General features: G+C 43.9%; 1 protein-coding gene and 2 pseudogenes across 1 annotated transcript in view; 2 read left to right on the top strand and 1 right to left on the bottom strand.

The window, feature by feature from the left end:
• TRIM69 (tripartite motif containing 69) overlaps positions 1-20,805 on the bottom strand; it is a 36,162-nt gene extending 15,357 nt beyond the window's left edge. Inside the window, exons 1-5 of the mRNA XM_017348076.3 lie at positions 20,662-20,805; positions 19,541-19,774; positions 5,111-5,587; positions 3,514-3,609; positions 776-1,009 (exon numbers count right to left, since the gene is read on the bottom strand). Of these exons, the coding sequence (XP_017203565.1) occupies positions 776-1,009; positions 3,514-3,609; positions 5,111-5,587; positions 19,541-19,546 (813 nt within the window). The 5' untranslated portion in view covers positions 19,547-19,774; positions 20,662-20,805. The remainder of the gene's footprint in view (positions 1-775; positions 1,010-3,513; positions 3,610-5,110; positions 5,588-19,540; positions 19,775-20,661) is intronic.
• Positions 2,694-2,787, top strand: LOC127484087 (U2 spliceosomal RNA; annotated as a pseudogene).
• LOC100348167 (protein FAM136A pseudogene) lies at positions 20,749-21,263 on the top strand (annotated as a pseudogene).
• The last annotated feature ends 5,970 nt before the right edge of the window (positions 21,264-27,233 follow it).

Below are 27,233 nucleotides of genomic sequence, written 5' to 3'. Positions count from 1 at the left end.
CTTGGTCAAGCCAAAGTTAGGAGCCAGAAATTCCACGCAGATCTCCTATGTGGTTGGCAGGGACACAGGTACTTGAGCCATTATCTGCTGCCTCCCAGGGTACGCATTAGCAGGAAGTTCAGTGAAAGTCAGAGTCTGGACTCAATCCCAGGCACTCCCATATATGCAGGAATCTCAAGCAACTGCCTAACCCTCTGTACCACAGTGTCCCACACTATGAATGAGTTGGTTCTTTTTTTTTTTTTTTTAATTTTTATTTGACAGAGTTATAGACAGTGAGAGAGTGACAGAAAGGTCTTCCTTCCGTTGGTTCACCCCCAAGATGGCCACTACGGCCAGCGCTGCGCCGATCCAAAGCCAGGAGCCAGGTGCTTCCTCCTGGTCTCCCACATGGGTGCAGGGGCCCAAGCACTTGGGCCATCCTCCACTGCACTCCCGGGCCACAGCAGAGAGCTGGACTGGAAGAGGAGCAACCGGAACTAGAACCAGATGCCCATAAGGGATGCAGGCACTGCAGGCGAAGGATTAACCAAGTGAGCCACAGTGCCGCCCCTATGAATGAGATTTTATTATCTTCTTTTTCTAGGAGGATGACAGTAAACCCATCTGCTGAGCCAAAAACAAAAGTACCTTCCTGCTTTATTCCCAGAAAGACTTAAAAGCACTAGAGTAGTTTCACTTTGTTTTTCCCCTAGTGAAAAGTCACTTCCACATCCTCTTCAGCCCTCTTCCTCCCTCTGAGTGTACCTGCAGTCGCGTTGGGGTGGAGCCTCACCTTGAGGAAGTCGAAGGAGTTCTGCTGTTCCATCCGTACCTGAATGCTAACCAGCATATCCTTGGCCAGGAGACACTGCTCCTGAAGCTGGTTCAAATTCAACTCCATCTCCTCATTCAAGGTTTTGCCCTCTTCCCGGAGCTCATTTAGAATGTCCTTTTCTTTGCTGTGCAGGAACTGATGCAGCTTTAGAAACTCCAAGGACACATGTTGCTGTAGATGTACCTTGTTTTCCTGGAAACCTCCACGATCATCAGCATGGTTATTACTGAGACAAGGACTTGGGGACAGGGGCCCACACCACTAATGCCCACTCAGCTTGAGAAAGATCATCACAAGCAAAATGCATACAGTGTCAACATTCATCCATATTAAAAGGAATCTTTTAGGAGACTTACTCCTTCTTTCCCAGCTAGTTTAGTGATTCAGGATGGAATAGCAAAAGTGTTCCTATTGCAGCACTAAGATGGCAACCAATGCCGTATTAAATAAACTTGTGAAGTTCATCAAACATCCTAGAATGAACAGTAACCTCCAGATTGGCAAACCAATATCTACCAAGTTGTGCTGTTAGATTGGGATCATAAGGGGGCTTGAAGAATTGCCCTTATCTGGGACTGGAGGGGATGCTATTCCTGCTGTCAGAACAATATAAAAGAATCAGGTTCTGAGCAATGTCTGAAGCACTAAAATTGAAAATTGCTGCACATGAAGCTCTTTTCTTGAGTGACCTCACCATCCTCACATATGAACCATCTGACATCCTCCTGGCTTCTTAGTTCTTCATCCTCCTCATTTCCAATGATTTCCAGCTTTATCCACTCATTCCCACTGTTATAGTGGGGGTTTTACCATCCCCAGTAATTGCACCATCTCCAAAATAACTTTTTCTGCTCCAAGCTCACTTACTCAGGGGCCCCTATTGCAGCCTTTACTGGATCTCTTTTATACCTCCTATGCGTTGACTCCTCCCTCTCTATTCAATTTCTCTCTTTATGTCTGCTCTTACCCAGCTTGTATTCCATGATCCATAATTATTACTGAACTCTTAAGACAAGCTCAACTCCCCCTTCTAGCTCACACTTTTCTAGTTTCTCTTTTACCTTTCTCTCTACTATTTCTCAGTCTTGTTTATTGGTTCCACTTTCTCTAACCAAGCTCTATAAATATCAGGATTACAGGATAGTCTATCATGGGCCCTTTCCCATTCTCATTCTACACTTTCTTTCTAGACAATATCCTTTCCTCTCATGGATTTAATTGCCATTTAACTCTGACTTCTTCCCTAGACCAATTTCTGAACTCCAGATACCTACATTCAAGTATGTATCTGAGTTCTCCATTCATCTCTCATATCTCATCAGTCATTACATCCAAGTAATTGTTTTCTCCAAAGCTTATGCTCAAGCTGTTTATTTCTCTGCGTCTCCACTGCCTGTCTAGTCCAACCCACCATGATCATTCTCTACAACCCCTGCAGTAATTCTCTAAGTACTGTCTTTCTCACTGCCTCTCCAATCCATTCTCCATACAGCCACCACAGTGGTATTTTCAAAATGAGATGAAACCATGTCTAAACCCTTTAAAAGCTTCTCATTATTTGTAGGATGAAGTTCAAAATTCTTAACGTTATCTACACAAGAGTCTACACAGTTGGGCCCATATCTTTCTTTTCAATATCACCTTGCTTAGCATGCTACAGCTTTGTTGGCCTTTTCTCTGTTTAACATATTAACGAACTTCCTGTTCCTAGAACATTCTTCTCCAGGCCATCTCTTTCATATTCCCCTTACCAAGTTCACTTGACTAAGATATGTATCCTTCTCTTCAGAGCATAACCCTCCCCCAGCCTGGATTAGGTTCTCCATATATATACTTTCATCCTACCTTATATTTTCATTTATAGTACTTATCACACATTGCTTCTCAGCCTTTTGGCTAAGATCAAGTGTAGTACTTATCACCATTGTTGTTGATAAGAATATTTAATTAACATCTGTTTTCCACATCTAGCATGTATTACAATGTCTGATCTACTCAAATATTTATTGAACAAATGAATGCTGACTCTGATAGTTAAACTGAGAACTCTTAAAGATTTCCTTCTTCCCCTAAGTCTACCATATTTCTCCTTCTAGATATCAAATGCCAGAGAAGGCACTCCAACAAGTATTAATGAAGAGACAGAATTCCCAGCTTAATCCCCAGTCTTAGGGGCTGATTTTCCAAATCTCTAACCATTAATGTGGTCCTAGAATTCCTGAGAAGTTTAAAGTATAGGCAATATTTGATTTGATGGTAGCTAAGATCAAATAGGATAGGAAAAAATAAGCAAGTTGAGAGACCTTGGTCCAGAGGCACCTTGTTATAAACCCAAAAGAAAGGAAGGTATTTCTTTGGATGTAGCAATCTTTAGTGAATGTTTCTGGTAAACTCTTATTTTTCCATGGACAAAGAGAAAGTCTAGACAGATATCAGCCCCATAATAATCACCTAGTGATTAGCCCTCCAAAAGGATCAACATACTGGGGGAATGGTCAGTTTGCTCTGTTGATCAGCTATTGGGAACCTACTCCACCACCGTATTCATTCCTACTCTGCAGAATCAGTTTTCTAATTCAGTTGTCCGGGTGCCAGTTAGCATTTTAATAGTATATGTGCAGGTACTTTTGCACTCACACAGCTCAAGAAGAATGTATTCTGGCTCTATTTCATAACAGCCCTACCCTGACCCTCACCTTGTACGCAGCAATAGCGTCCTTCTGCATGTTTCTCAGAGATTGAAGCTCCTTCAGGGTTGTCTCCAGTTGACCCTGCTGAATGGCAAGCTCCTCCTGGGAACACCAAATGGAATTAACCCAAACCAACTTGAAAGATAAAGAGCCAAAAAGGACATCTCTCCCAAAGCTTCAGTGTGCCAGAGAAAGTGAATTCTTGCTACAGAAATCTTTCCCAGGCCAGTGTTGTGGCACAGCTGGTTATGCTGTCCCTTGGAACACTGGCATCCCATTTCAGAGCACCACTTTGAGTTCTGGCTGTTCAGCTTCCAATCCAGTCCATACTAATGTGCCTAGAAAGTAACAGAAAATATCCCAAGTACTTGAGTCCCTACCACCCAACTGGGAGACCCAGATAAAGTTCCAGGCTCCTAACTTGGTCCTGACCCAGCTCTGGCTGTTGTGGTCATCGGGGGAGTGAACCAGTGCATGCAAGATTTCTCTCTCTCTCTCTCTCTCTCTCTCTCTCTCTCTAGCTCTCGCTCTCATTCTCTTGCTCTGCCTTTCAAATAAAATTCTTTTTTTTATATTTTATTTATTTGAAAGACAGTTACAGAGAGAGAGAGAGGGAGAAAGAGAGAGAGAGAGAGGTCTTCCATCTGCTGGTTTACTCCCCAAATGGCTGCAATGACCAGGGCTAGGCCAGGCTGAAGCCAGGAGCCAAGACCTTCCACCAAGTCTCCCATGTGGGTACAGGAGCCCAAGGACCTGGAGCATCCTCTGCTGCTTTCCCAGACACATTAGCAGGGAGCTGGATAGGAAGTGGAGCAACCAGGATTTGAATTGGCACCCATTTGAGATGCCAGTGCTGCAGGCAGCAGCTTTACCTGCTATGCCACAGCGACAGCTCCTATAAGTTTTAAATTAAAAAAAAAAAAAAGGTTTTCCCCTTTCCCCTGTATCATAGCTCCCATATTTTTCAAGGACTATGAAGAAAATTACAAGCAGAAAAATTTAGTTTTGCTCTAATAGTTAACTATAGGGGTTTGAAAAAGATAATGGAACTCAATACATTTTCCACTCTAGTTATACTGTTCTCATCTATACTTTTACTTATGTTGTCCTCAATTGGAATACTTGTTTCTTCCTCCTACTCGTTCAAATTCCAGTTCAAGCCCTATCCTTTTTCTTTCATTATGCATACCCTATCCAGCTTTCTCTGATCACAGAAATTCTAAACACTTATGAATTACAAACATAACAAAATTTAACTCCCCATAGTAGACTATTTGATATTTCTTCCATTATTTTAATCACTTTAAACTTGAATAGACTTGAAAACCTTTCTAATGAGAGCATCATTATTCTGCAATGTTTGGTAGAGTGCTGTCATGGCAGAGTCTAAGCAAATATTTGACTGAAGGGGGAGAGTTCCACTGTCCCATTCCTGTAAGCAGCAACTGTAGAGAAAGAACTCTGCCAGCTGCATTGTATTTCCTGAGCACTCTGAGCTTCTCTTTATCATCATTGGAATAAAGTGAACTTAGAAGACAGAAGAGGCTACAAAAGATTTTCCCTAGCTTTCCTAAGGGGTTGTGTGAAGCCTGGGCTCACCCACCATGAAGAAACGGACAGCATCGGAGATTTGCAGGAGCTCCTTAGATTGCCCCACAGACAAACGGGCATCCTTGCATTGAAAGCAGATCAGTTTCCCGTCTGGCTTACTGAACAGCTTCAGGTTCTCTCCATGCTCTGGGCACTGTGGGGGGCCCTTGAGTAGGGGTAGCTTCTTAATCTTCTCCACCAGCTTCTCTAGTACAAGATTGAACGTACAGTTGCTGTATTGACATAACATTTGACACTCAGGACAGAATGTTTCCTTAGCTTTCAGCTTCCAAAAGTTTTGGATACAGGCCTGGCAGAAGTTGTGACCACAGCTTAGCATTAGTGGGTCACGGAACCAGTCGTCACACAGTGGGCAGTGTAGCTCCATAGTAATATCTTGTATCACCCCTTTGGACGGCATGTGGGTGATTGAATCATTCACTTCAACATAGTTGCCTGGATCTGTGTTGGAGGAGGGTCTGGAGGATACCTTTGGAAAAGAATAGCTTAAATGAGTTTCTCTTCCTCATTGTCCATTTCAGCACTCTAGGACGGTGGCCTCTGTTCCTAAAAGAACTGAGAATTGACAGAACTAGAATAAAAGTACAAAATCTCACCTTTGAAACTGATCCAATAAATTCAGTGTTTTTCTAACATAATAGCTTATGATACTGTTTAAACTTTAATAGGGAGTCAAGGCCCAAGAAAAAAGACTGCTCAACCAAAGAAATATGTATTGTTTACATCCCTCTCACCACCTACTTTCTATATGTGTCAGTAGAAAGTTTTACTTTCAGCTGCAGGTCTAGTAGTTATTAGCCTTGTTTTGATTTTCTAGAAATCATTTACAAAGCATTGGAATATCAGTCAGTTTCCTCAGCCATTGGCATGATATCATCAACCATCCAGGCCTTTCTCCACTCCAGTCCTTATTTAAAAACACGTATGTGCTGCTTGTGGACTGGCAGAGAGGGTCTGGCAATGGTGCATAACTGTGAGGTTGGAGGGGCAGGAAAACTGATCTCGGATGGGGCCCACACCATCTATGTCGGGGTTGGGAGCAGGTGATTTTGGAGATATCGTAGCCTGTATTCCTCCACTAATGTTGTCAAAGATAGAAACTAGTTGGCTTATCCAGTTCTGTGAGAACCAGAACAGATAAACTGTTAACATTCTCTCTTTTTCTCTGTCCCATCATATATATTTATATATCTGTCCATCTGCCTTTCAAATAAATAAATAAATTTCATAAATAAAAGGGCATCTTGAAAGCAGCAAGAGAGAAGTGACTTATCATATGTAAAAGATCCTCCGTAAGATCAACAGCTGACTTCTCTTCAGAAGACATAGAGACCAGAAAGTAGCGAGATATTTGAAATGTTGAAAGGAAAAAAAAAAAAAGACAAACTATCAATCAAGAATTCTATATCCATAAAAAATATTTGTCAAAAATGAAGGATGAATTGAGACATTCCCAGATAAACACAAACTAAAGATTTTCCTGGTATATCTACCTTATAAGAAATAGCTAATATGCCTGCTCTACATAAACTATTATAGGGAATCTTTTATATTAAAGTGAAAGGACACTAAATAATTCAAAACCATTTAAATACAATAAAAGTAACTACATAAGTAAATATAACAGCTAGTAATGTTGCAGTTGATGGTTTCTAACTCATCTTTTTCCCCATATGATTTAATAGACAATGGATAAAACTATGATTATACATCTGTGTTAACGGATACAGTGTATAAAAATATAATTTATTCAACAGCAATATAAAGGAGGATATGGAGCTGAAAAAAGAGCAGAATTTTTCTACTAAAATTTTCTGTTTTATATTACTGAAACCAAGTATTAATAACACTGGATTATTATAAAGTTAGCATATTAACTGTCACCTCCTGGGTAATCACTAAGGGAAAAACCCCTAAATATAAAGAAAATGAAAAGAGAAGGGGGTCAAAAGTGTACACTAGAAGAAAGGGAAGAAGGAAGTGATGGATAAACTTAAAAATGAAGATAACACATTGTGATGGTTGATTTTTGATATCAACTTGACTGAGTTGAAGGATGCCTTGAGAATTTGTAAATCATCCTCAGCATATCCATAAAGGGGTTTCCAGAGAAGATTGGCGGTAGGTCAGTGAACTGAGTGGGGCAGATTAGTCCTGAATATAAGTGGGAACCATCCAATCAACCAGGGAGCCTAGATAGGATAGGACAGCTTCCCTGGCCCTCTAACTGGCTATCATGCCTCTGTGATCATGTGACTCCATGTGCTATATCCAACTATATAAATGTATATTCTATTGGTTCTTTTCCTATAAAGAACCCTAATACACACATATAGAAAATAAATAACAGAATCTCATAAGCAAGTTTTTCTTATCAGTAATTATTTATATGAAAGTGGATTAACTTCTAAATAAAGGAATAAAGGCAGAGATTGGGAAAGACATAAAAAGAACATAATCCCACTATATACTACATATCTACAGGAGATTTACTTTAGATCCAAAGACACAAACAGGTTGAAAGTTTATGAATGGTAAGATACTGCTTACATATTGTTTCCAAAGAGATATTGACTATGTTAATATCAGACAAAATACATTTTGTTTTAAGAAAAAAAGGACATTATATATTTTAATGTATTTTAGGGCTTGAACTTATTAAAAATTTTATTTTCATTTTATTTGAAAGTCAAGAGAGAGAGAGAGAAATCCGTCTGCTGATTCCTCGAAAAGTTAAACATAAAATTACCATATGACCTAGCAACTCAAAGGTATATACCGGGGCCAGTGCTGTAGCGGGTTAAAGCCCTGGCCTGAAGCGCCAGCATCCTGTATGGGCACCGGTTCAAGTCCCAGCTACTTCACTTCCAATCCAGCTCTCTGCTGTGGCCTGGGAAAGCAGTATAAGATGGCCCAAATCCTTGGGCCCCTGACCCACGTGGGAGACCCAGAAGAAGCTGGCTTCTCCTGGCTTTGGATTGGCTCAGCTCCAGCCATTGCGGCCATCTGGGGAGCGAACCAGCAGATGGAAGACCTCTCTCTTTGTCTCTACCCATCTCTGTAACTCTTTCCAAAAAAAAAAAAAAAAAAATCTTTAAAAGAAAGAAAAGAGCTCCCTAGGCCTCCTCTCTCATATTCCTGTTTGATGTTCACTATATTTGGCAATCTTGTCTCATAGATTGTAGTACAAGTAAGTATTTCATGTCCAAAGCTTATTATAAATAGTATGTCTGTTGGGGACAGGAGTTGTAGCACAGCAGTTAAAATGCTGCTTAGGGTACCTGCATTCCATATTAGAGTGCACAGCCACAAGTGTTGGCTCTGCTTCCAATCCAGCTTCCTGCTAACACACACTCTGGGACACAGCAAGGGATGACTAAAGCACTTGGGTCCCTGCCACCCAGAGAGATGAGTTCTGGGTTCATGGCCTCAGCCTGGCCCAGGCCTGGCTGTTCCTGGCATTTGGGTAGTGAACCAGCCAATGCAAGACCTCTATATTCTCTCTCTCTCTCTCTCTCTCTCTCTCTCACCTTCAAATAGATAAATAAATCTTTTTAAAAATAGTATGTCTATTTTTCATTCTCCTTATGACTTTGACTTAAAGAAGAATATTTTTCTAAGAAAGGAAAGAAAAATTGCTGTTTTTATTCCACAGTTTAAAAACCAAAGCTTAAAATTGTTTGACACATTATCCAACATTTCTGTGTATTTTTTTTCTCTTTTATTTATTTATATAATTATTTATTTATTTATTTATTGACAGGCAGAGTGGACAGTGAGAGAGAGAGACAGAGAGAAAGGTCTTCCTTTTTGCCGTTGGTTCACCCTCCAATGGCCGCCGCGGCCGGCGCGCTGCGGCAGGCACACTGCACTGATCCAAAGGCAGGAGCCAGGTGCTTCTCCTGGTCTCCCATGGGGTGCAGGGCCCAAGCACTTGGGCCATCCTCCACTGCACTCCCTGGCCACAACAGAGAGCTGGCCTGGAAGAGGGGCAACCGGGACAGAATCCGGCGCCCCGACGGGGACTAGAACCCGGTGTGCCGGCGCCGCAAGGCAGAGGATTAGTCTAGTGAGCCTCGGCACCGGCCACATTTGTGTGTATTTAGAGAAGGGTGTGTGAGTGTGTATATGTGAGAAGAGGTCAGAGATATTTCAACATGTCTTCAGTATACCATCTTGACCAGTTGGATAATGGACTTTGAGCAATAATCAATGTAGATGCCTTTCCTATTACAAATTGGATTTCCCTTCAGCCCACAGGAACTCAAAATCAATATTTAGCAGTGGGGCCGGCGCCGCAGCTCACTAGGTTAATCCTCCGCCTAGCGGCGCCGGCACACCGGGTTCTAGTCCCGGTCGGGGCGCCGGATTCTGTCCCGGTTGCCCCTCTTCCAGGCCAGCTCTCTGCTATGGCCAGGGAGTGCAGTGGAGGATGGCCCAGGTGCTTGGGCCCTGCACCCCATGGGAGACCAGGAAAAGCACCTGGCTCCTGGCTCCTGCCATCGGATCAGTGCGGTGCGCCGGCCGCAGCGCGCCGGCCGCGGCGGCCATTGGAGGGTGAACCAACGGCAAAGGAAGACCTTTCTCTCTGTCTCTCTCTCTCTCACTGTCCACTCTGCCTGTCAAAAAAAAATATATATATATATATATTTAGCAGTGAAAGAGAAAATATAACTACTAGATTTAACTGTCATTCCCATAGTCCCTGCTAAGGTTCTGGCCTAAACATACCAGATGCCCTCCACTTGTTCTCCCAGACCGCAGATGGGCTTCTGACCCATTCCATAAGCTGTCCAGCAACCTAAGAATCATCTGGTGCCAAAAGATGATATTGGCAAAACAGAGCCTCGTATGAATTTGAATCTGGAAACAGAGAATCAGGAAATGAAAAGCGGGAGCAGAAGCTTAAGGATTGTTGTGAGGTAGAGTTTGGATGACAATTAATGCATGGAAAGTCATGAGGTAACAACCTAACAGATGAGTTTTAAACAGAAGGCAAAAGGAATGCAGAGATGCAGGGTGGGGAGAGTTAGTTGGTTGAGACAGAACTAGAGAAAGAAACAAATGTAAGCAGTGGCTGTGGTACGATCGCCACTGTACTGTCTTTGGCTCTTCCTAGATTCCTGTGCCTAGGACCATGCTTTGCCATAGTATAGGCTTAACTAGTGTTTTTTGTTTTTGTTTTTGTTTTTGACAGGCAGAGTGGACAGTGAGAGAGAGAGAGAGAGAGAGAAAGGTCTTCCTTTTGCCGTTGGTTCACCCTCCAATGGCCGCCATGGCTGGCGCGCCACGGCCGGTGCACCGCGCTGATCTGATGGCAGGAGCCAGGTACTTCTCTGATCTCCCATGGGGTGCAGGGCCCAAGCACTTGGGCCATCCTCCACTGCACTCCCTGGCCACAGCAGAGGACTGTCCTGGAAGAGGGGCACCCGGGACAGAATCCGGCGCCCCTTGGGCACAGTGGGTTAACGCCCTGGTCTGAAGTGCCGGCATCCCATATGGGCGCCAGTTCGAGACCCGGCTGCTCCACTTCCTGTCCAGCTCTCTGCTATGGCCTGGGAAAGCAGTGGAGGATGGCCCAAGTCCTTGGGCCCCTGCACCCGCGTGGGAGACCCAGAAGAAGCTCCTGGCTCCTGGCTTCAGATTGGCGCAGCTCCAGCCGTTGCGGCCATCTGGGGAGTGAACCATCGGATGGAAGACCTCTCTCTCTGCCTCTGCCTCTCCTCTCTCTGTGTAACTCTGCCTTTCAAATAAATAAATAAATCTTTAAAAAAAAAAAAAAAAAAGAATCCGGCACCCCGACCAGGACTAGAACCTGGTGTGCCGGCGCCGCAAGGCGGAGGATTAGCCTAGTGAGCCGCGGCACCAGCCTTAACCAGTGTTTTGAGGATTGGGTATTTTTCCATCTAGTAAGTGAAGTTACATCTTTGCTTAAGGTAACTTGTCTGAATCTCTGCTCTTGTAATAAACCATTTACCGTGGCACTCTACTCAATTTTTTCTTTAGAGTAGAGAGAGCTTGCTAAACAGTCATTTAATGATGTTACAGATCTGCGTCATTTTTGACTTATTTAATCTATCCTTTGACGTTTGTGATAGGCTCCTGTCCTAGCTCTCCTGCCTCTGATCATTCCCTGCCTTGGGTGGTTTTCTTTCTGTTTCTTATTCTCTTTCGTCCAAGCAATCACTGTGGTCCATCCTCAGCTGTCTTCTCGCTCTGTACTGTCGTCTCACTAAGTGAGCCATTCATTCACAAGACTTCACATCTGTAAGGGTAACTCCCAAATATGTATTTCTGAGCCCACGACTGGGTCTTTGAAAATCAACATAACCGAAACAGAACTTACATTTCTCCCTCAGTCAGTTCCTTCTCTTGACTTCCCTATTTCTGCTTTTTTTTCTTCCAGTTTTGAAATCTGAAGTACCCTCACATGTTTTTTCTCTTCTTCCTTCCTCATAATCTAATTAATGGCAAAGTCTAGCTAATAATAATAACAATTGCTAGCCCTTCTCTGCCTCCAAAATCTGCTGATGCTCTTTGTCGCCTACCAAAATACAATCTCTGAGTTTTATTTAAAGGGTCCCAGAATTCAGAATTCCCTACTATATGCTGAAAAATCACATTTCTAGTCTTACTTTCCATGATTGTGTTGTGTACTATAAATTTTAATTCATAATCTTCTTGCAAATTAATAATTCGTTTAAGTTTCATTAACCAAAAGGAACAGGAGTTTTTTTTTAAAGGTTATTTCATTTTTTTAAACTAGAGTAAGTGGGAAATTCTTTAAGAGTAAAAAGGAAGGCCGGCGCCGCAGCTCAATAGGCTAATCCTCCACCTGCGACACTGGCACACTGGGTTCTAGTCCCGGTCGGGGCGCCGGATTCTGTCCCGGTTGCCCCTCTTCCAGGCCAGCTCTCTGCTGTGGCCAGGGAGAGCAGTGGAGGATGGCCCAAGTGCTTGGGCCCTGCACCCCACGGGAGAACAGGAGAAGCACCTGGCTCCTGCCATCGGATCAACACGGTGTGCCGGCCACAGCGCAGCGGCCATTGGAGGGTGAACCAACGGCAAAGGAAGACCTTTCTCTCTCTCTCTCTCACCCAGAAAAATATGCCTACCAAAGAATATACAAGTACAAAAAGCATTGCATTTTAAGCCAGTCAGTGCTGTTTTGAAAAACTTTAAAAATTAGAGAGCAATTCCGAATAAGATAAAACTTGGGGAATTTGACCAATAAAATGAACAAGGAGAAGTGTGATCCTGGCAAATGTAGTGTCTTTTGAAGATGAATGTCATTTAGTGATGTGTTTATCAAATATATTTATTTATTTATCTTTAAAGATTTATTTATTTATTTGAAAGGCAGAGTTACAGACAGAGAGAGGGAGAGACAGAAGATCTTCCATCTGCTAGTTAACTACCCAAATGGCCCCAATGACCAGAGCTGGGCCTATCTGGAGCCAGGATCCAGGAGCTTCTTCTGGGTCTCCCACATGGGTGCAGGGGCCCAAGAACTTGGGCCATCTTCCATTGCTTTCCCAGATGCACCAGCAGGGAGCTGGATTGGAAATGGAACAGCCAGGACTCAACTGGAGCCTATATGGGATGCTGGTGCAGCACCCACTATGCCACAGCACTGGCCCCTTAAAATATATTTAGATTGGGGGTCAGCATCATGGCATAGCAGGTTAAGCTGCCACGTGTGACATCAGCATCCCATATGGGTGCCACTTTGTGTCTCAGCTGCTTTACTTCTGATCAGCTCCTGAGAAAAGTAGTGGAAGATGGCCCAAGTGTTTGGGCCCCTGCCACCAACATGGGAGACCTGAAGGAGTTCCAGGCTCCTGGCTTCAGCCATGTGTGGAATGAACCAGCAGAATGGAAGGTTCTCTCTCTCCCTCTCTCCCTCTCTCCCTCTCTCCTTCTCCCTCTCCCTCTTTCTCTGTGACTCTTTAGATAGCTAAATAGCTAGCTAGCTAGCTAGCTAGATAGATAGATAGATAGACACACACACACACACACACACATTTAAATGGGCAGACATTTTGCATAGCAGTTAAGACACTGTTTGGGAGGTCTGCATACCTTATCAAGAGTACTTGATTCAAGTCCTAGCTCTTCCACTTTCAATCCTGCTTGGTCCCAATCACAGACTTGGATTGGGATCTGGGCTTCTGACTTTGGCCTGGCCCAGACCTGGCTATTGCATGCATCTGGGGAATGAACCAGTGGATGGAAGATCTCTGTCTGTCTCTCTGTCACCCCTCCCCATCCCTTTCAAAGAAAATGAAATAGATAAATGATAAGTAAATAAATACTTTAAAAAAAAGATTTATTTATTTATTTGAAAGAGTTACACAGAGAGAGAAAGAGAGGCAGAGAGAGAGACAGGTTCCACGTGGGTACAGGGGCCCAAGGATTTGGGCCATCTTCCACTGCTTTCCCAGGCCATAGCAGAGAGTTAGATCAGAAGTAGAGCAGCCAGGACTTGAACCAGTGCCAATATGGGATGCCAGCAATGCAGGCAACGGCTTCACCCACTACGCCACAGTGCCGGTCCCAATAAATACTTTTTGAAAACATAAAATATATTTAAAGTTGATAGTGATTATCAAGGGTGAGGCAAGAGGGAAAGAGAAGTGATTGACAATGGATATGACATTTCTTTGGAGAGTTATGAAAATGTTCTGAAATTAGTGGTAGTGTATACATTTTTGTGTCTACGCTAAAAGAACACTGAATTGTATACTTCAAAAAATTGAATTGTATGATATGAAAAACATATTTAATGTCATTTATTATTGATATTATATGATTTTTTTCTAGTTAATTCATTTTTCCAGTTGAGGTTTTTTCCATTACCCCAACTTTCAAGAATACATTCTCCACTATAATAAGGGATTAATTGTGTTATCTAATTCTTATATTTACTGACTATTCACCATGAAAAATGCAGTATGCACATTATTTCACTTAATCCTTATTATAATCCTATGATATAGGCATTATTATCCTTTTTTTTTTTTTTTTTTTTTTTTTTTAGAAAATGGAAGCTTAGAAAATTCAAGTAAGTTTCAAGGTTACAGCTATTAAGTAGTGGAGCCAGGTTTGAATTAGCTTTGAACCAATCAATACAATGAGTCTTCAAAAAGTTCATGAAAAATGTGTATTATGAAAAACCTATGAATGGATTTAAACATTTTTGTACTAAAATAAACTTACTTTTAATTCCATTTTTCTGTGAACTCTTTGAAGTACCCTCCTATGTTTTGTGGAATTGAATTTATTGCATAGGTCAAATCTGTCAGACAAATGTCTAAAACAATTTCTTTTTTTTTTTTTTCAGGCAGAGTGGACAGTGAGAGAGAGAGACAGAGAGAAAGGTCTTCCTTTGCCGTTGGTTCACCCTCCAATGGCCGCCGCGGCTGGTGCACTGCGCTGGTCCGATGGCAGGAGCCAGGTACTTCTCCTAGTCTCCCATGGGGTGCAGGGCCCAAGCACTTGGGCCATCCTCCACTGCACTCCCTGGCCACAGCAGAGAGCTGGCCTGGAAGAGGGGTGACCGGGACAGAATCCGGCGCCCCGACCGGGACTAGAACCTGGTGTGCCGGCGCCGCAGGTGGAGGATTAGCCTGGTGAGCCGCGGCGCCGTCTAGAACAATTTCTTACTGCTCTAGAAGACCATATGGAATTGGAAACCAAAGGAGACTGAAATTTCCATACCTGGAAGTCTTGTAGGAAACCACATTCACTGCTAGCCCCTGGGGGAGAAACCTAACTTTAAGGCAGAGGCAGAGAGAAACCCAAGTCAGAGATTAATAGTCCTCCTTACAGCACCCTGGCTGGCAGGAACCACTGTCCAAGAAAGCACATCCTTCTCTCTCACAGCACACATTTCTCATAGAACAGAGAAAACCCAATGAGTGGTGCTAGAAAGTCTTTGGAAATTTGCAGAAGAGATCACTTTTCCCAGAGACTTTTTTTTCCTGAGAAGTTTGATATTGTGAATTTTTTAAAGACTTATTTATTTGAAAGAGTTACAGAGAGGCAGAAGTAGAGAGAAGGAAAGACAGAGAGATCTTCCATCTGCTGGTTCACTCCCCAAATGGCCAAAAAGGTCAGGGCTGGGCCAAACAGGAGCCAGGAGCTCCATCTGGGACTCCCACATGGTGCAAGAGCCCAAGAACTTAGGCCATCTTTTGCTGCCTTCTCGGGCACATTAGCAGGAGTTAGATCAGAAGTGGAGCAGTCCAGACTTGAGTTGGTGCTCATATGGAATGCCAGAGCTGCAGGCCACAGTTTAACCTGCTAATGCCACAACACTGGCTCTATAGATTGTGAATTTTTGAAAGCACGGTTAATAAGATATTTGAGGGAAGTTAATTTGTGGTTTTTCAGCCTTAATTCTTCCAAAGTTATGTTTTAAAACTTTGTTAGAGAGGCCGGTGCTGTGGCGTAGTGGGTAAAGCCGCTACTTGCGGTGCGAAATCCCATATGGCTGCCAGTTCAAGTCCAGGCTGCTCCACTTCCTATCCAGCTCTCTGCTATGGCCTGGGAAAGAAGTTGAGGATAGCCCAGGTCCTCGGGCTCCTGCACCAGCATGGGAGACCCAGAAGAAACTCCTGGCTCCTGGCTTTGGATCAGCCCAGCGCTGGCCATTACAGGCAATTGGGGAATGAACCAGTGGATGGAGACTCTCTCTCTCTCTCTCTCTGCCTTTGCCTCTCTGTAGCTCTGCCTTTCAAATAAATAAATAAATCTTTAAAAAAAATACTGTTAGGAAGATTTTGTGAAGAATTCATCTTGAAAGCAGAGAAATAGTTTACCCATAGAGACAAACCAGATGGCATAGCCAGCTCAAATTCAAGAATAAGACACTGTCTGCTTGAGAAAAGCAGCCTTGGCGCCATCCTGACACCAGTCAGACACACTTGTGGTTTTCATAACTTGTGTGATGTTGGGCTCATTGTTTCTAACACACCTGAACTTTTTCTGGAAGATGTCATAAGCATAAGGATTGTTTGGAGTTCCAGCAGCCTGTAAATAAGCTTCCATGCTAAAGTGTTCGCTTAGATCTGCCCAAAAGATCTGACTCTTACTAGCGTCATCTCAGAAGTTAATGTTCTCAGTGGATTAGATTAGCACAGGAGACTGTGGTCTTCTGATTGTGAATTTGAGTTCATTTTTAAATATTTTCCCTTTAGTTCCATTCTGGTCTAGTCATCCCTACAGCACTGTTTAATAATCCCAAGCACTTGTACCTTTATAACTGAGCCCCTATGACCTATTCTGCACTGCAGTCTTTGTGAATATTAATGTTACCACTGTTAAAAAAAAAAAAAGAATGGCCGGCGCCGCAGCTCACTAAGCTAATCCGCTGCCTGCAGCACCAGTACCCCGGGGTTCTAGTCTCGGTCGGGGCGCTGCATTCTGTCCCGGTTGCTCCTCTTCCAGGCCAGCTCTCTGCTGTGGCCCGGGAAGGCAGTGGAGGATGGCCCAAATGCTTGGGCCCTGCACCCCCATGGGAGACCAGGAGGAAGCACCTGGCTCCTGGCTTTGGATTGCACTGGCTGTAGTGGCCATTTGGGGGGTTGGGGGGTGAACCAACAGAAGAAAGACCTTTGTCTCTCTGTCTCTCACTGTCTAACTCTGCCTGTCCAAAAAAAAAAAAAAAAAAAGAGTAAGACACTGTTTTGCCAGTTGTCTTGCCATTTGTGTGAAAGAAATATTCTGAAACTGGCTTTTCAGAGCTTCTTAGAATTGAAGGAAATCTTAAATCATTTAATTTACTGTTTTACATCCTGTACCTGAATCTTTGAATTAATGGGAAACTCATTATCATGATTTTTTTTTATTACAGAGAAGTGTATTTTTACTTACAATCTTTTTCAAAAGTATTAAGCACTTTTTTAAAAAAGATTTATTTATTTATTTATTTAAAAAACAGAGCTACAGAGAGAGAGAGAGAGAGAGGGAGAGACAGAAGAGATCTCCCATCCACTGGTTCACTCCCCCAAATGGCCACAATAGCCCGGACTGGACCAGTCTGAAGCCAGGAGCTTCTTCCTGTTCTCCCACATGGATGCAGGGGTTCAAGTACTTGAGCCACCTTCCACTGCTTTCCCAGGCCCATTAGCAGGGAGCTGGATAAGAAGTAGAGTGGCCAGCACTCAAACCAGCACCCATATGGGATGCCAGTGCCACAGGCGACGGCTTTACTCACTATGCCACAGCACCAACCCCTACTGGCTTGATCTTAAAAGAATACAGTATAATGTGTACAAGCAATAATGCTTATTTTTTCCTCTAGAAATTATAAATAAAATGCTTATAGTCCTTTTGGCTTCAACAGTTAAGGACAGAGAACTCTAGGACAAACCTAAAAGTTCCATGAAGGAGGAAACTAGAGCCCAATTGTGTGACTAATGTACATAAAATAAAATAAAATTTTGTAAGAAGTGGAAACTAGTGGAAATCAAAGCTCAGAACATAAGGGCCAATAGATCAGACTTTTATGTCAATGAATTTTAAAGAGCGTTTTACAGCTGGCGCTGCGGCTCACTAGGCTAATCCTCTGCCTTGCGGCGCCGGCACACCGGGTTCTAGTCCCGGTCGGGGTGCCGGATTCTGTCCCAGTTGCCCCTCTTCCAGGCCAGCTCTCTGCTGTGGCCAGGGAAGGCAGTGGAGGATGGCCTAAGTGCTTGGGTCCTGCACCCCATGGGAGACCAGGAGAAGCACCTGGCTCCTGCCATTGGATCAGCGCGGTGTGCCAGCCGCAGTGTGCCAGCCGCGGCGGCCACTGGAGGGTGAACCAACGGCAAAAGGAAGACCTTTCTCTCTGTCTCTCTCTCTCTCTCTCCCTCTCACTGTCCACTCTGCCTGTCAAAAAAAAAAAAGTGTTTTACAGCTTTCTCATGGGAAATAAACATTTTCTTTGGTCTGTCTGACAATCAAGAAAACACTATTTATAGAAGAATACAATCCCCCACTTTTTTTTTTTTAAGCTCTGAAGAGATCTTAAAGGAAAGAATTCAATTAGAAATGTTTAACTCCTGTAATAATCAACTCTACTTTTAACATAAAATACAGGGTGAGTGTCTGTCTGTCTGTGGTATGGTGGTTTGGGCTGCCAGTTATGCCCACACCCCCTATCAGAATGCCTGGAATCGAGTCCCACCTCGGCCTTCCAATCCAGCTTCCTGTAAATGCATACCCTGGGAGGCAGCAGATGATGTCTCAAGTACTTGAGTCTCTGCCATACATAGGAGAGACCTGCATGGAGTTCCTGGCTCCTGTCTTCAGCCTGGCCCAGCCCAGGTATTGCAGGCATTTGGAGATTAACAAGCTAATAGAACCAATTTCTCTCTCTCTTTTTATATATTTAATTTTTACTTATTTGAGAGAGAAGGAAAAAGAGAGCAAGAGTGAGAGCAAGAGCAAGAGAGAGAGAGAAAAAAAAAAAAGAGAGAGAGAGAGAGAGCTTCTATCTGCTGGTTCACTCCCCAAATGCTGCAGCTGTCAGGCCTGGACCAGGCCAAAGCCAGGAGCCACGAGTTTTATCAGGATCTCCCACGTGGGTGAAGGGCCCCAGGAACTTGGGCCATCTTCTGCTGCTTTCCCAGGTGCATTAGCAGGGAGCAGGATAGGAAGTGGAGCAGCCAGGATTTGAACAGGTGTCCATATGGGATGCCAGTATCACAAGCAGATGCTTAACCTGCTATGCCACAATACTGGCTCTATGTCTCTCTCCTTCTGTCTGTCTCCCTCTCTCACTGTCATCCTACCTTTCATATAAATAAAAATGAATAAACATTTTAAAATTTTAACAGAAAAACCAATCCAATTTTTCAAAAAAATCAACTGTGATAATAAACAAGCAAACCAAGTTATACATAATAATTTTAATCTAAAATTAATATAATGATTGCATTAATAAGGAGGGTAATTTTTTGTGTAGTGTTTCATTTTTCTCAAAATATTGTGATAGATTTCATTATTTTTGATTGTCCTATTTATTTAAAAGGCAACAGAGAAAGAGAGGGAGAGATATCTTCCATCCCCTGGCCCAGAGTTGGATCAGGCCAAAACCAGGAGCCAGGACTCGATCCAGGTCTCCTACATTGGTGGGTCCCTACCACCCAATCGCTTGAGCCATCACCTGCTGCCTCCTAGGGTACACACCACCAGGTAGCTGGAATCAGGAGTGGAGTTGGGACTCAAACCCAGGTACTCCATAGGGGGTGTGGACATCCTACACAGCATGTTTTCTACCAGTCTCTATAATCTAAATTCTCAGTTATTATAAGGTCTGAAGAGGGTATAGAAGTCATCTCATGTTAAATAATTCCCCAAATCTCCTTTCAGGCTCTGCGATCTAGTTTTCCTCACTGTGCCTGCAAAACCTGCTGTGTTGAGAGTGACTTACCTCCATGAAGCTTGATCATCAGGCCACCAGGGGGCAGAAGCAGTCTACTTGTATCAGAGCTCAGCAGGCCCAGGGTGCTGCAGATCCGGAGTTGGAGACCTACCAGTTTTCTAGGAATGGGCTCAGAGCATGACATAAGGAGGAAAAGTTTCAGGAGCTGGAGAGCAGAGGAAAGGCCACAGCGAAGTCCGGCAGATTCCGTGACAGTTTGTCAGTTGCTTTGATCAGCATTTGCTTAAGAGAAAGAGAAAGAGAAGCCCTGATTGGGTAGCTGTCTGATGCCAACGTTCCCAGATCCCCATTTCTGGACTAGACTGCTCTATCAAAGAGCAACCTAGAAGCCGAATGTGGTCAAAATAGCTGCCTCACTCCTGCTCCTCGTCCTGTCACAGCATCGAGACGCGGTGGAGAGGCTGTGCTTGAGAGCTGTTTCAGCCCTGACCCTGCCTCTGAGAAAGTGACAAAGGCCTGGGAACCAAAGGAAGCAGGATGGGGAAAGTCATTCATTTCTTACAGCGTTCGTGAGCTGTTTTAGCTCACAGAGATGCATTATGGGTCTGTGCTCCTGAAAGAGCCACATCTCAATCTGTTTTCTGGAGTGTCTAGCTCCTGTGTGCTGTCCAACCTGAACATCGACAGCTCTGCTCCTGGTGTGTGTGGTTGCCCACATACACTCTGCTCTGGTGGCTTTGCACATGTTGTCCCTTCTGCTGGTCCCTCGCTGCCCTCAGTCATTATGCCTTCACTGAACTATCCCCTCGGCCCCCTACCAAGGCGTTACCCGCTCTGCCTCCCATTTGCTGGCTTTATCCCAATGTTTTCCATCCTCAGTCCTTCTGACATTGTGAGCTAAGTCTGTTGTAGGAGGGTGTCCTGTGAATTTCAGCCAGTAGCACCACTCTAGTTATTGCCAGCTTATGCTGTGGGTGGAAGTTGGAATTACCCACCCCCCCAGTTCAGAACCACTGTTTTACACATTTCTGTAGCACCTTAGGTGTATGTACACGTCTATACCATTGGCCTTAACAATGTATTTTAATCATTTGCACGTCTCCCCCTGGACCCACCACCCTTCCCAGTAAGTTGTAAACAACAGCAGAGTTGTGCTTTGTCTTACCCACCTTGACTGTACCTAGCATTTGTTGGACCAAATTCTTTGTCAGAGAAAAGGCGATGAGGCATCCACACAGGTTCCGGCACGGTGCAGCATGGTGGGGCTGCAGCAGCTCTGGGTACAGGAGGTGGTGGGCTTCATGGTGAAGAATCTGGAGCAGGAAGACATCCATAAGGTGCAGGCCCTCATGTTCCAGTGCAGCGCCAGCTGTTATGAGGGGAGCCAGGCATCTGTACATCAGTGTACCAGTGCATTGACCACTGCCATGGCCTCTGGCTCAAGCCTGGGCCTTGGTGACCAGCGACTTAGAGCAATTCCAGGGCTGCCTGGCCTGGAGAACCATGCGTTGCAGCGATAAAGCCAAAGATTCACTAGATGTGGAGAATTTGGAGCTACAGGTAAAGTGGCAGCTAGACAGTTGTGTGGCCAAGTGCGTGGATGACCACGCACACATCTCATCCCAACCATGAGGAAAAAGATGAAGGAGTTGCTCTCATTCATTGGGAAATAAAAAGTCTATGGCAGTGGACATTAGGGCTGAAGGAAGGAATCTATTTAAAAGAGGAATGGGAATTTTAGTCTTTTAAACAGAAACTAATGAATGAAGAAGTCAAGGAAGGCAACAAGTTTAAAGCATGTCACTTGCCTCTGGACACTGGTTCTTTTATATTTCTTTCTTTTTTAAAAAAAGATTTATTTATTTGAAAGGCAGAGTTACAGAGAGGCAGAGGCAGAGAGAGAGAGAGAGAGAGAGCCCAGTTCTTTTATATGTCAGTCCTTGTAAGTGAAATGGTGAAAAAAAAAATCGTGCAAAAATTTGGTTTACAGATGACACAGGAAGTTGTTTTAGAGTCTAAATTTCATGAGGCAAATGTTTGTCCTGGCAATGGGATCTCCTTTGTACCAAATCAGAGCCCTCCAAGGCACCAGATTCTTCTTAGTGACACAGATACCAGTAGGCTATTGGGTTCCTCTAATATGCCTGAGGTCTGGTGCAGTTTGAGGAAAGGGGCTTCTGTGTGTTGGCAGTCTCCTGTTTACCTGAGGTGACGCCACACCAGTTTCCATATGCTGTAACACAAAATCCACGAAGTCACCAATTTAGAAAATTTAGAAGTTGGGGCCAGCACTATGGACCAGCGGGTTAAAGCTCCAGCCTGCAGTCCCGGCATCCCATATGGGCACCGGTTTGAGTCCCGGCTGCTCCTCTTCCAATCTAGCTCTCTGCTACGGCCTGGGAAAGCAGTAGAAGATGGCCCCAGTCCTTGGGCCCCTGCACCCGGGTGGGAGACCAGGAAGAAGCTCCTGGTTCCTGGCTTCGGATCATCTCAACTCTGGCTGTTGTGGTCACTTGGGGAGTGAATCAGCGGAATGGAAGACCTTTCTCTCTCTCTCTCTCTCTCTCTCTCTCTCTCTCTCTGTAACTCTGTCTTTCAAATAGATAAAATAATTTTTAAAAAATTTAGAGGAAAAACGTTTCTGGGTCTTTGTGTTGCTTGATTCTGTTTTATATACAAGATCAAGCCAAGTATATACAAGCCAAGTAAAAGCCAAGTAGAAAGTTGATTTAAGATGTGGAATTGGGAGGGAAAGCAGTTTGAGAAAGAATCTTAAAGAGCTATATTCGTTTTTTAGCCATCAAGATACGAATATGTGTTTTTTGACATTCTTGAACAGTGCATCTTTCAGCCTGGAGACGATGCAAATACATGCAAATACAGAAGTGATGTCACACTGGGTATGGGAAACACAGCTCCTCTCTCATGCAGTACCAGGATAAATTTGCAGGGACACTTTCCCCTTGAAGGGAAAGAGGGCTTTAACGGTGATATGCACCAATATCCAGGGATGACTGGTAAAAGATGAACTGTTGGCTACATAATTAAGAGAGCTGTAAAGTACTGAGTTTGGAAAAACCTGGTTTTCATGCCAACAGAATGGAAAGAAAGCCTAAACACAGCATTGCTTATTTAGCCCCCTGAATTAACAAAGCCTTATTCAGACAATCCCCTAGCAACAGGAAAGCCAAAGGAGAAAAAGCAAGCAACTTGGGCTAGGACAAGCGTTGACTCCCTGAGAACGAAGGACGGGAAGGCAGCCCCACATTACTAAATCCCATTTTTGCCTAGGGTCTTTGCAACTTGCAGTGTTGTGCCCCAGCATGACACCTTATCATTTTTATAAAGATCTTAATTTTTTTACCAACTTATTGAAATGATCATATAACCTGTCTATTCACTGTTTGAATGTTGTGATCTATCTTCCTAGTTGTCTAAAGAAAATAAATAAGGTTTAAGTTTCCCTTTAAAAACAAAACAAAAGGCAATGAAAGTTCTGTCAAAAAAAAACTTTGCTTCATCTTGAATATTTTTGTAGTTGGCCAACATTTAACAATGTTTAGTACAGATGATTGTACTAAATCCTGGAGTCTACATGTTCTCAAGACCTTAGCCCAGGAGTGGGAATACTGACCTGAAAGAGAGAAGTCTTGTCTCCCACCAGAGCACTGGGTAATCTTGGCTAAGACCTGTGAGCCTCTGGGCATCAGTCCTTCCATGTGTAGAATGTGTATCCCTATGCCCCCTGCCCCCTATAGAAATCTGTGATGCCAAACCTACATAGCAAGAGGCCCCAGTCACCACAAGGAATACTTCAAGTCTTTGTTTCACTATTTAAAAGCCAAGTAGAAAGCAGAACAGGCAGTGATATCTAAGAAACTAAACATACCGGGTTTTATCATATTAGTAGGAAAAAGCATTAATCCAAGTTACTTTTCTTTTCCAAGTCTTAATGTTATCATATCTAAAATAGGAACAATAATATCTACTTTATATGATTATTATAAGAACTAAATGAGATGATATATATAAAGTGCTTAGCAGTATCTGGCACATGGTGGGTACCTGTAACTGTTAACAGCTATTATTATTAAATATTTATCATATTATTCTTTATTATATATTGCATGCATGATATCATGTATTTTATTATTATTGTATTAAAATTGGTGTGACAAACTTTTTGTCTTGAAATATAGCAGAGATATAAATAAATACTAAGCTTCAAGGACTCCAGCAGAGTTGAATATAAATGAAAGGCTTAGTTTTCCATCTTTAAGGCTCCAAGACAGTTACTAAGAATTCATTTTTCATTTTTTATGCCTTAGCCACTCCCTGGAGATACGTCTATCATAGCTTTTTATTACATCTCATTCTTTTTTTTCATTAAAACTGTTTTCAAACCTCTTCCCTACTAGCTGTGAACTTCCTGGAGGAAACTTATAGTGGTTTATAGTTCTGTTGTCTTAGAGGAATAGACTTATTCATCTTTTTTAGTGACAAAGGCCTACCACATTATCAAACTTTAATAAATACTAGCTCAATGAGTGGGTGAGCCAGTGAATTAATAAATTAGCAGGTCCCAGAAACACACCAAACCCTCTCTTTTCTCATTGGATAGCAGAATAACTGCTGCTTCTGTGGCTTGTGCTTGTTCATAGCACAGGAAGAGTGTGGTTTTTCTCTAAAGGTGCTCTTAACAGAGAGGCCAAGCAGGGTGGGAGCTACACTGGCTGCTCCTCTGCCCTCCCTTTAGAAAGAAAGTGATGCTGGCAGAGCCACACCTGGGGCTGTGCCCGTCTTCATGCCGCTTCATGGGAGAAGAAAATGTGAGCCAGGCTGTCTGCTAAAGACCAAGGGGGAACGGAAGGGGTCATCTCAAATGCCACCCTGATTGGTGGCCCCATAGAGTGAAGGCTCTTATGTCAGATCTATCTCTAAATAATCCCTGGACAATAAAGCAGAAAAGACATTCAAAGTCAAAAATCTACCTGCAGATTACAAGAAACTGAATTAGGAAATTGAAAATGAGGGAAAAGAACATATAAGTTTTACTTTTTTTAAGATTTATTTATTTATTTGAAAGGCAGAGTTACAGAGAGGCCGAGGCAGAGAGAGAGAGAGAGAGAGAGAGAGAGAGAAACTTCCACCCACTTGTTCACTCCCCAAGTGACTGCAACAGCCAGAGCTGGGCCAATCCAAAACCAGAATTCAAGAGCTTCTTCTAGGTTTCCCATGCGGGTGCAGGGGCCCAAGAACCTGGGCCATCTTCTACTGCTTTCCCAGGCCATAGTAGAAAGCTGGATCAGAAATGGAGCAGCTGGGTCTTGAACCAGCTCCCATATGGGAAGCCGGTACTGCAGGCAGCAGCTTTACTGGCTAAGCCACAGCGGCGGCCCCAAGTTTTACTTTTAAAATACTGTCTGCTGGGGCCAGCATTGTGATGCAGCAGATTAACCCACCTTTGCAACATCCCATTTTGGAGTGCTGATTTGAGTGCCGGCTGCTCTGCTTCTCATCCAGCTTCCAGTTAAGTACCTGGGAGGCAGTGGAAGATGGCCCAAGCACCTGGGTCCCTGCGACCCTTGTGGGAGACCCAGATGGAGTTCCTGGCTCCTGGCTTCAGCCTGGCCCAGCCCTGCTGTTGTGGGCTTTTGAGGAGTGAACCAATGGATAGAGTTGTGGGCATCTGGGGAGTGAACCAGTGCATGGAAGATTCTCTCTCTCTCTTTCTCTCCCACCCCTCCCTCCCTCCCCCCCCCAATGGCACTCTCTCTGTCATACAAATAAATAAATATTTTTTAAAAATACCATGTGCTGCAGTGGGCGTTGTGGCACAGCAGATCAAGCCACCACTTGAGACACCACATTGCACAGCAGAGTGCCTGGTTTGCATCTCAGCTACCCCATGCTTCTGGTCCAGCTTCCTGCTAATGCATCCTAGGAGGCTGTGGATGATGGATCAAGTGCCTGGGTCCCTGCCACCCATGTAGGAGACCAGATGAAGTTCCTAGCTCCCGGCTTCAGCCTGGCTCAGCTCTGGCTGTGGTAGACATTTGAGGAATGAACCAGCAGATAGCTCACTCTGCCTTTCAAATAAAAAGAGGTAAATCTTTTTAAAAATACCAGGTATTAACAAATTCTAAAACTATTAGAAGTAAAGCTGTCGAGTAGTCTGTTGTTCTAACCATGAATACATTGTTTAGAAATGCCCAATAGGACCCAACGGTGCTTACTAGCCTCCTATGCAAACCCCTAGAGCACTGAAGGAGTTCAGAATCATGAGGTGCCAAGAGAGCAGGGTTCACAAAGACCTCCCTAAGGCACTCCATGGTGCCAAGTGTCCATGAGGCTGCCAGGAAAGCCAGAGGAAGGCAGTAGGTAAGAAGCACTGGGAGTGCATCTGCACCTGGGTGAGTGCTGCTGCTCCCTGCTCCACTGCAGGGAAACTCCTGCTGTACAGACAGCCAGTGAGGGAACGATGTCACTGAGAGCCAACTGGCTTCACTAATGCTCCTTAACTACCCCAGCACAGATTTAATACTGGGACCTAATTGATGTAGCTGAGGAAAGACCCTAAAAGCTTATCCTTCTTAAGAATTTCAGGGCCGGCGCCACGGCTCACTAGGCTAATCCTCCGCCTGTGGCACCAGCACACCGGGTTCTAGTCCCGGTCGGGGTGCCGGATTCTGTCCCAGTTGCCCCTCTTCCAGGCCAGCTCTCTGCTGTGGCCAGAGAGTGCAGTGGAGGATGGCCCAAGTGCTTGGGCCCTGCACCCCATGGGAGACCAGGGGAAGTACCTGGCCGCGGTGGCCATTGGAGGGTGAACCAACAGCAAAAAGGAAGACCTTTCTCTCTGTCTCTCTCTCACTGTCCACTTTGCCTGTCAAAAAAAAAAAAAAAAGAATTTCAGGTTCTCAGTGAGTAACATGTTTGTACTGGCAGCTGTACCCAACATATGCAGTAGGGATAGTTTAGTATAGGCCAGGCAATAAGCCTAGGCCCTAATGGTCTCGTCTATCTTTAGTTCTCACTTCTTCATATAACTGTATATTGTCATGTCAGATTATTCATGTTCATGTGCCATGTGTCAGCTCACTTCCTGCTCCTGCCTAAGTGTTTCCTTGACTATCTATGGCATGTGAAGTTATGCCTGAAACGTAACTATTGCTTTTAAAAAATATATTTATTTATTTGAAAGTCAAAATTATGGAAAGAGAGGGAGGGACCAAGAGAGAGTTCTTCCATCTGCTGGTTCATTCCCCAGATAGCTACAACAGCCAAGACTGGGCTAAGCCAAAGCCAAGAGCCAGGAGCTTCATTCTGGTCTCCTAGATAGGTGGCAAGGGCCCAAACACTTGGGCCATCTTCTGCTGCTTTTCTCAGGCCATTAGCAAGGAGCTGAATCAGCAGTGGAGCAGTCAGGACACAAACTGGTACCTATATGGGCTGCCAGTATCACACGCTGTGGCTTTACCCGCTACACCAAAACACCAGCCCCACATCTATTGCTTAATACATAGTAAATATCGCTAGTAATATTTTCTTGCCTTGATTCTTTTTTAAAATTTTGTGTTTGTTTATTTTCTTTTTATTTGAAAGGTGTACAGAAAAACAGAGAGTTCTTCCATCCATTGGCTTATCACCCAAATGCCCACAATAGCCAAGAGTGGGCCAGGCTGGAGCCAGGAACTCCAGGTCTCCCAAGTGCTTGATGAGACTCAAGTGCTTGGACCATCAT

Source organism: Oryctolagus cuniculus, chromosome 12 (genome assembly GCF_964237555.1).
Source record: "Oryctolagus cuniculus chromosome 12, mOryCun1.1, whole genome shotgun sequence".
NCBI lineage: Eukaryota > Metazoa > Chordata > Mammalia > Lagomorpha > Leporidae > Oryctolagus > Oryctolagus cuniculus.
Note: the sequence above shows the minus strand (reverse complement) of the source record. Positions and strands in the feature narration are given on the sequence as shown.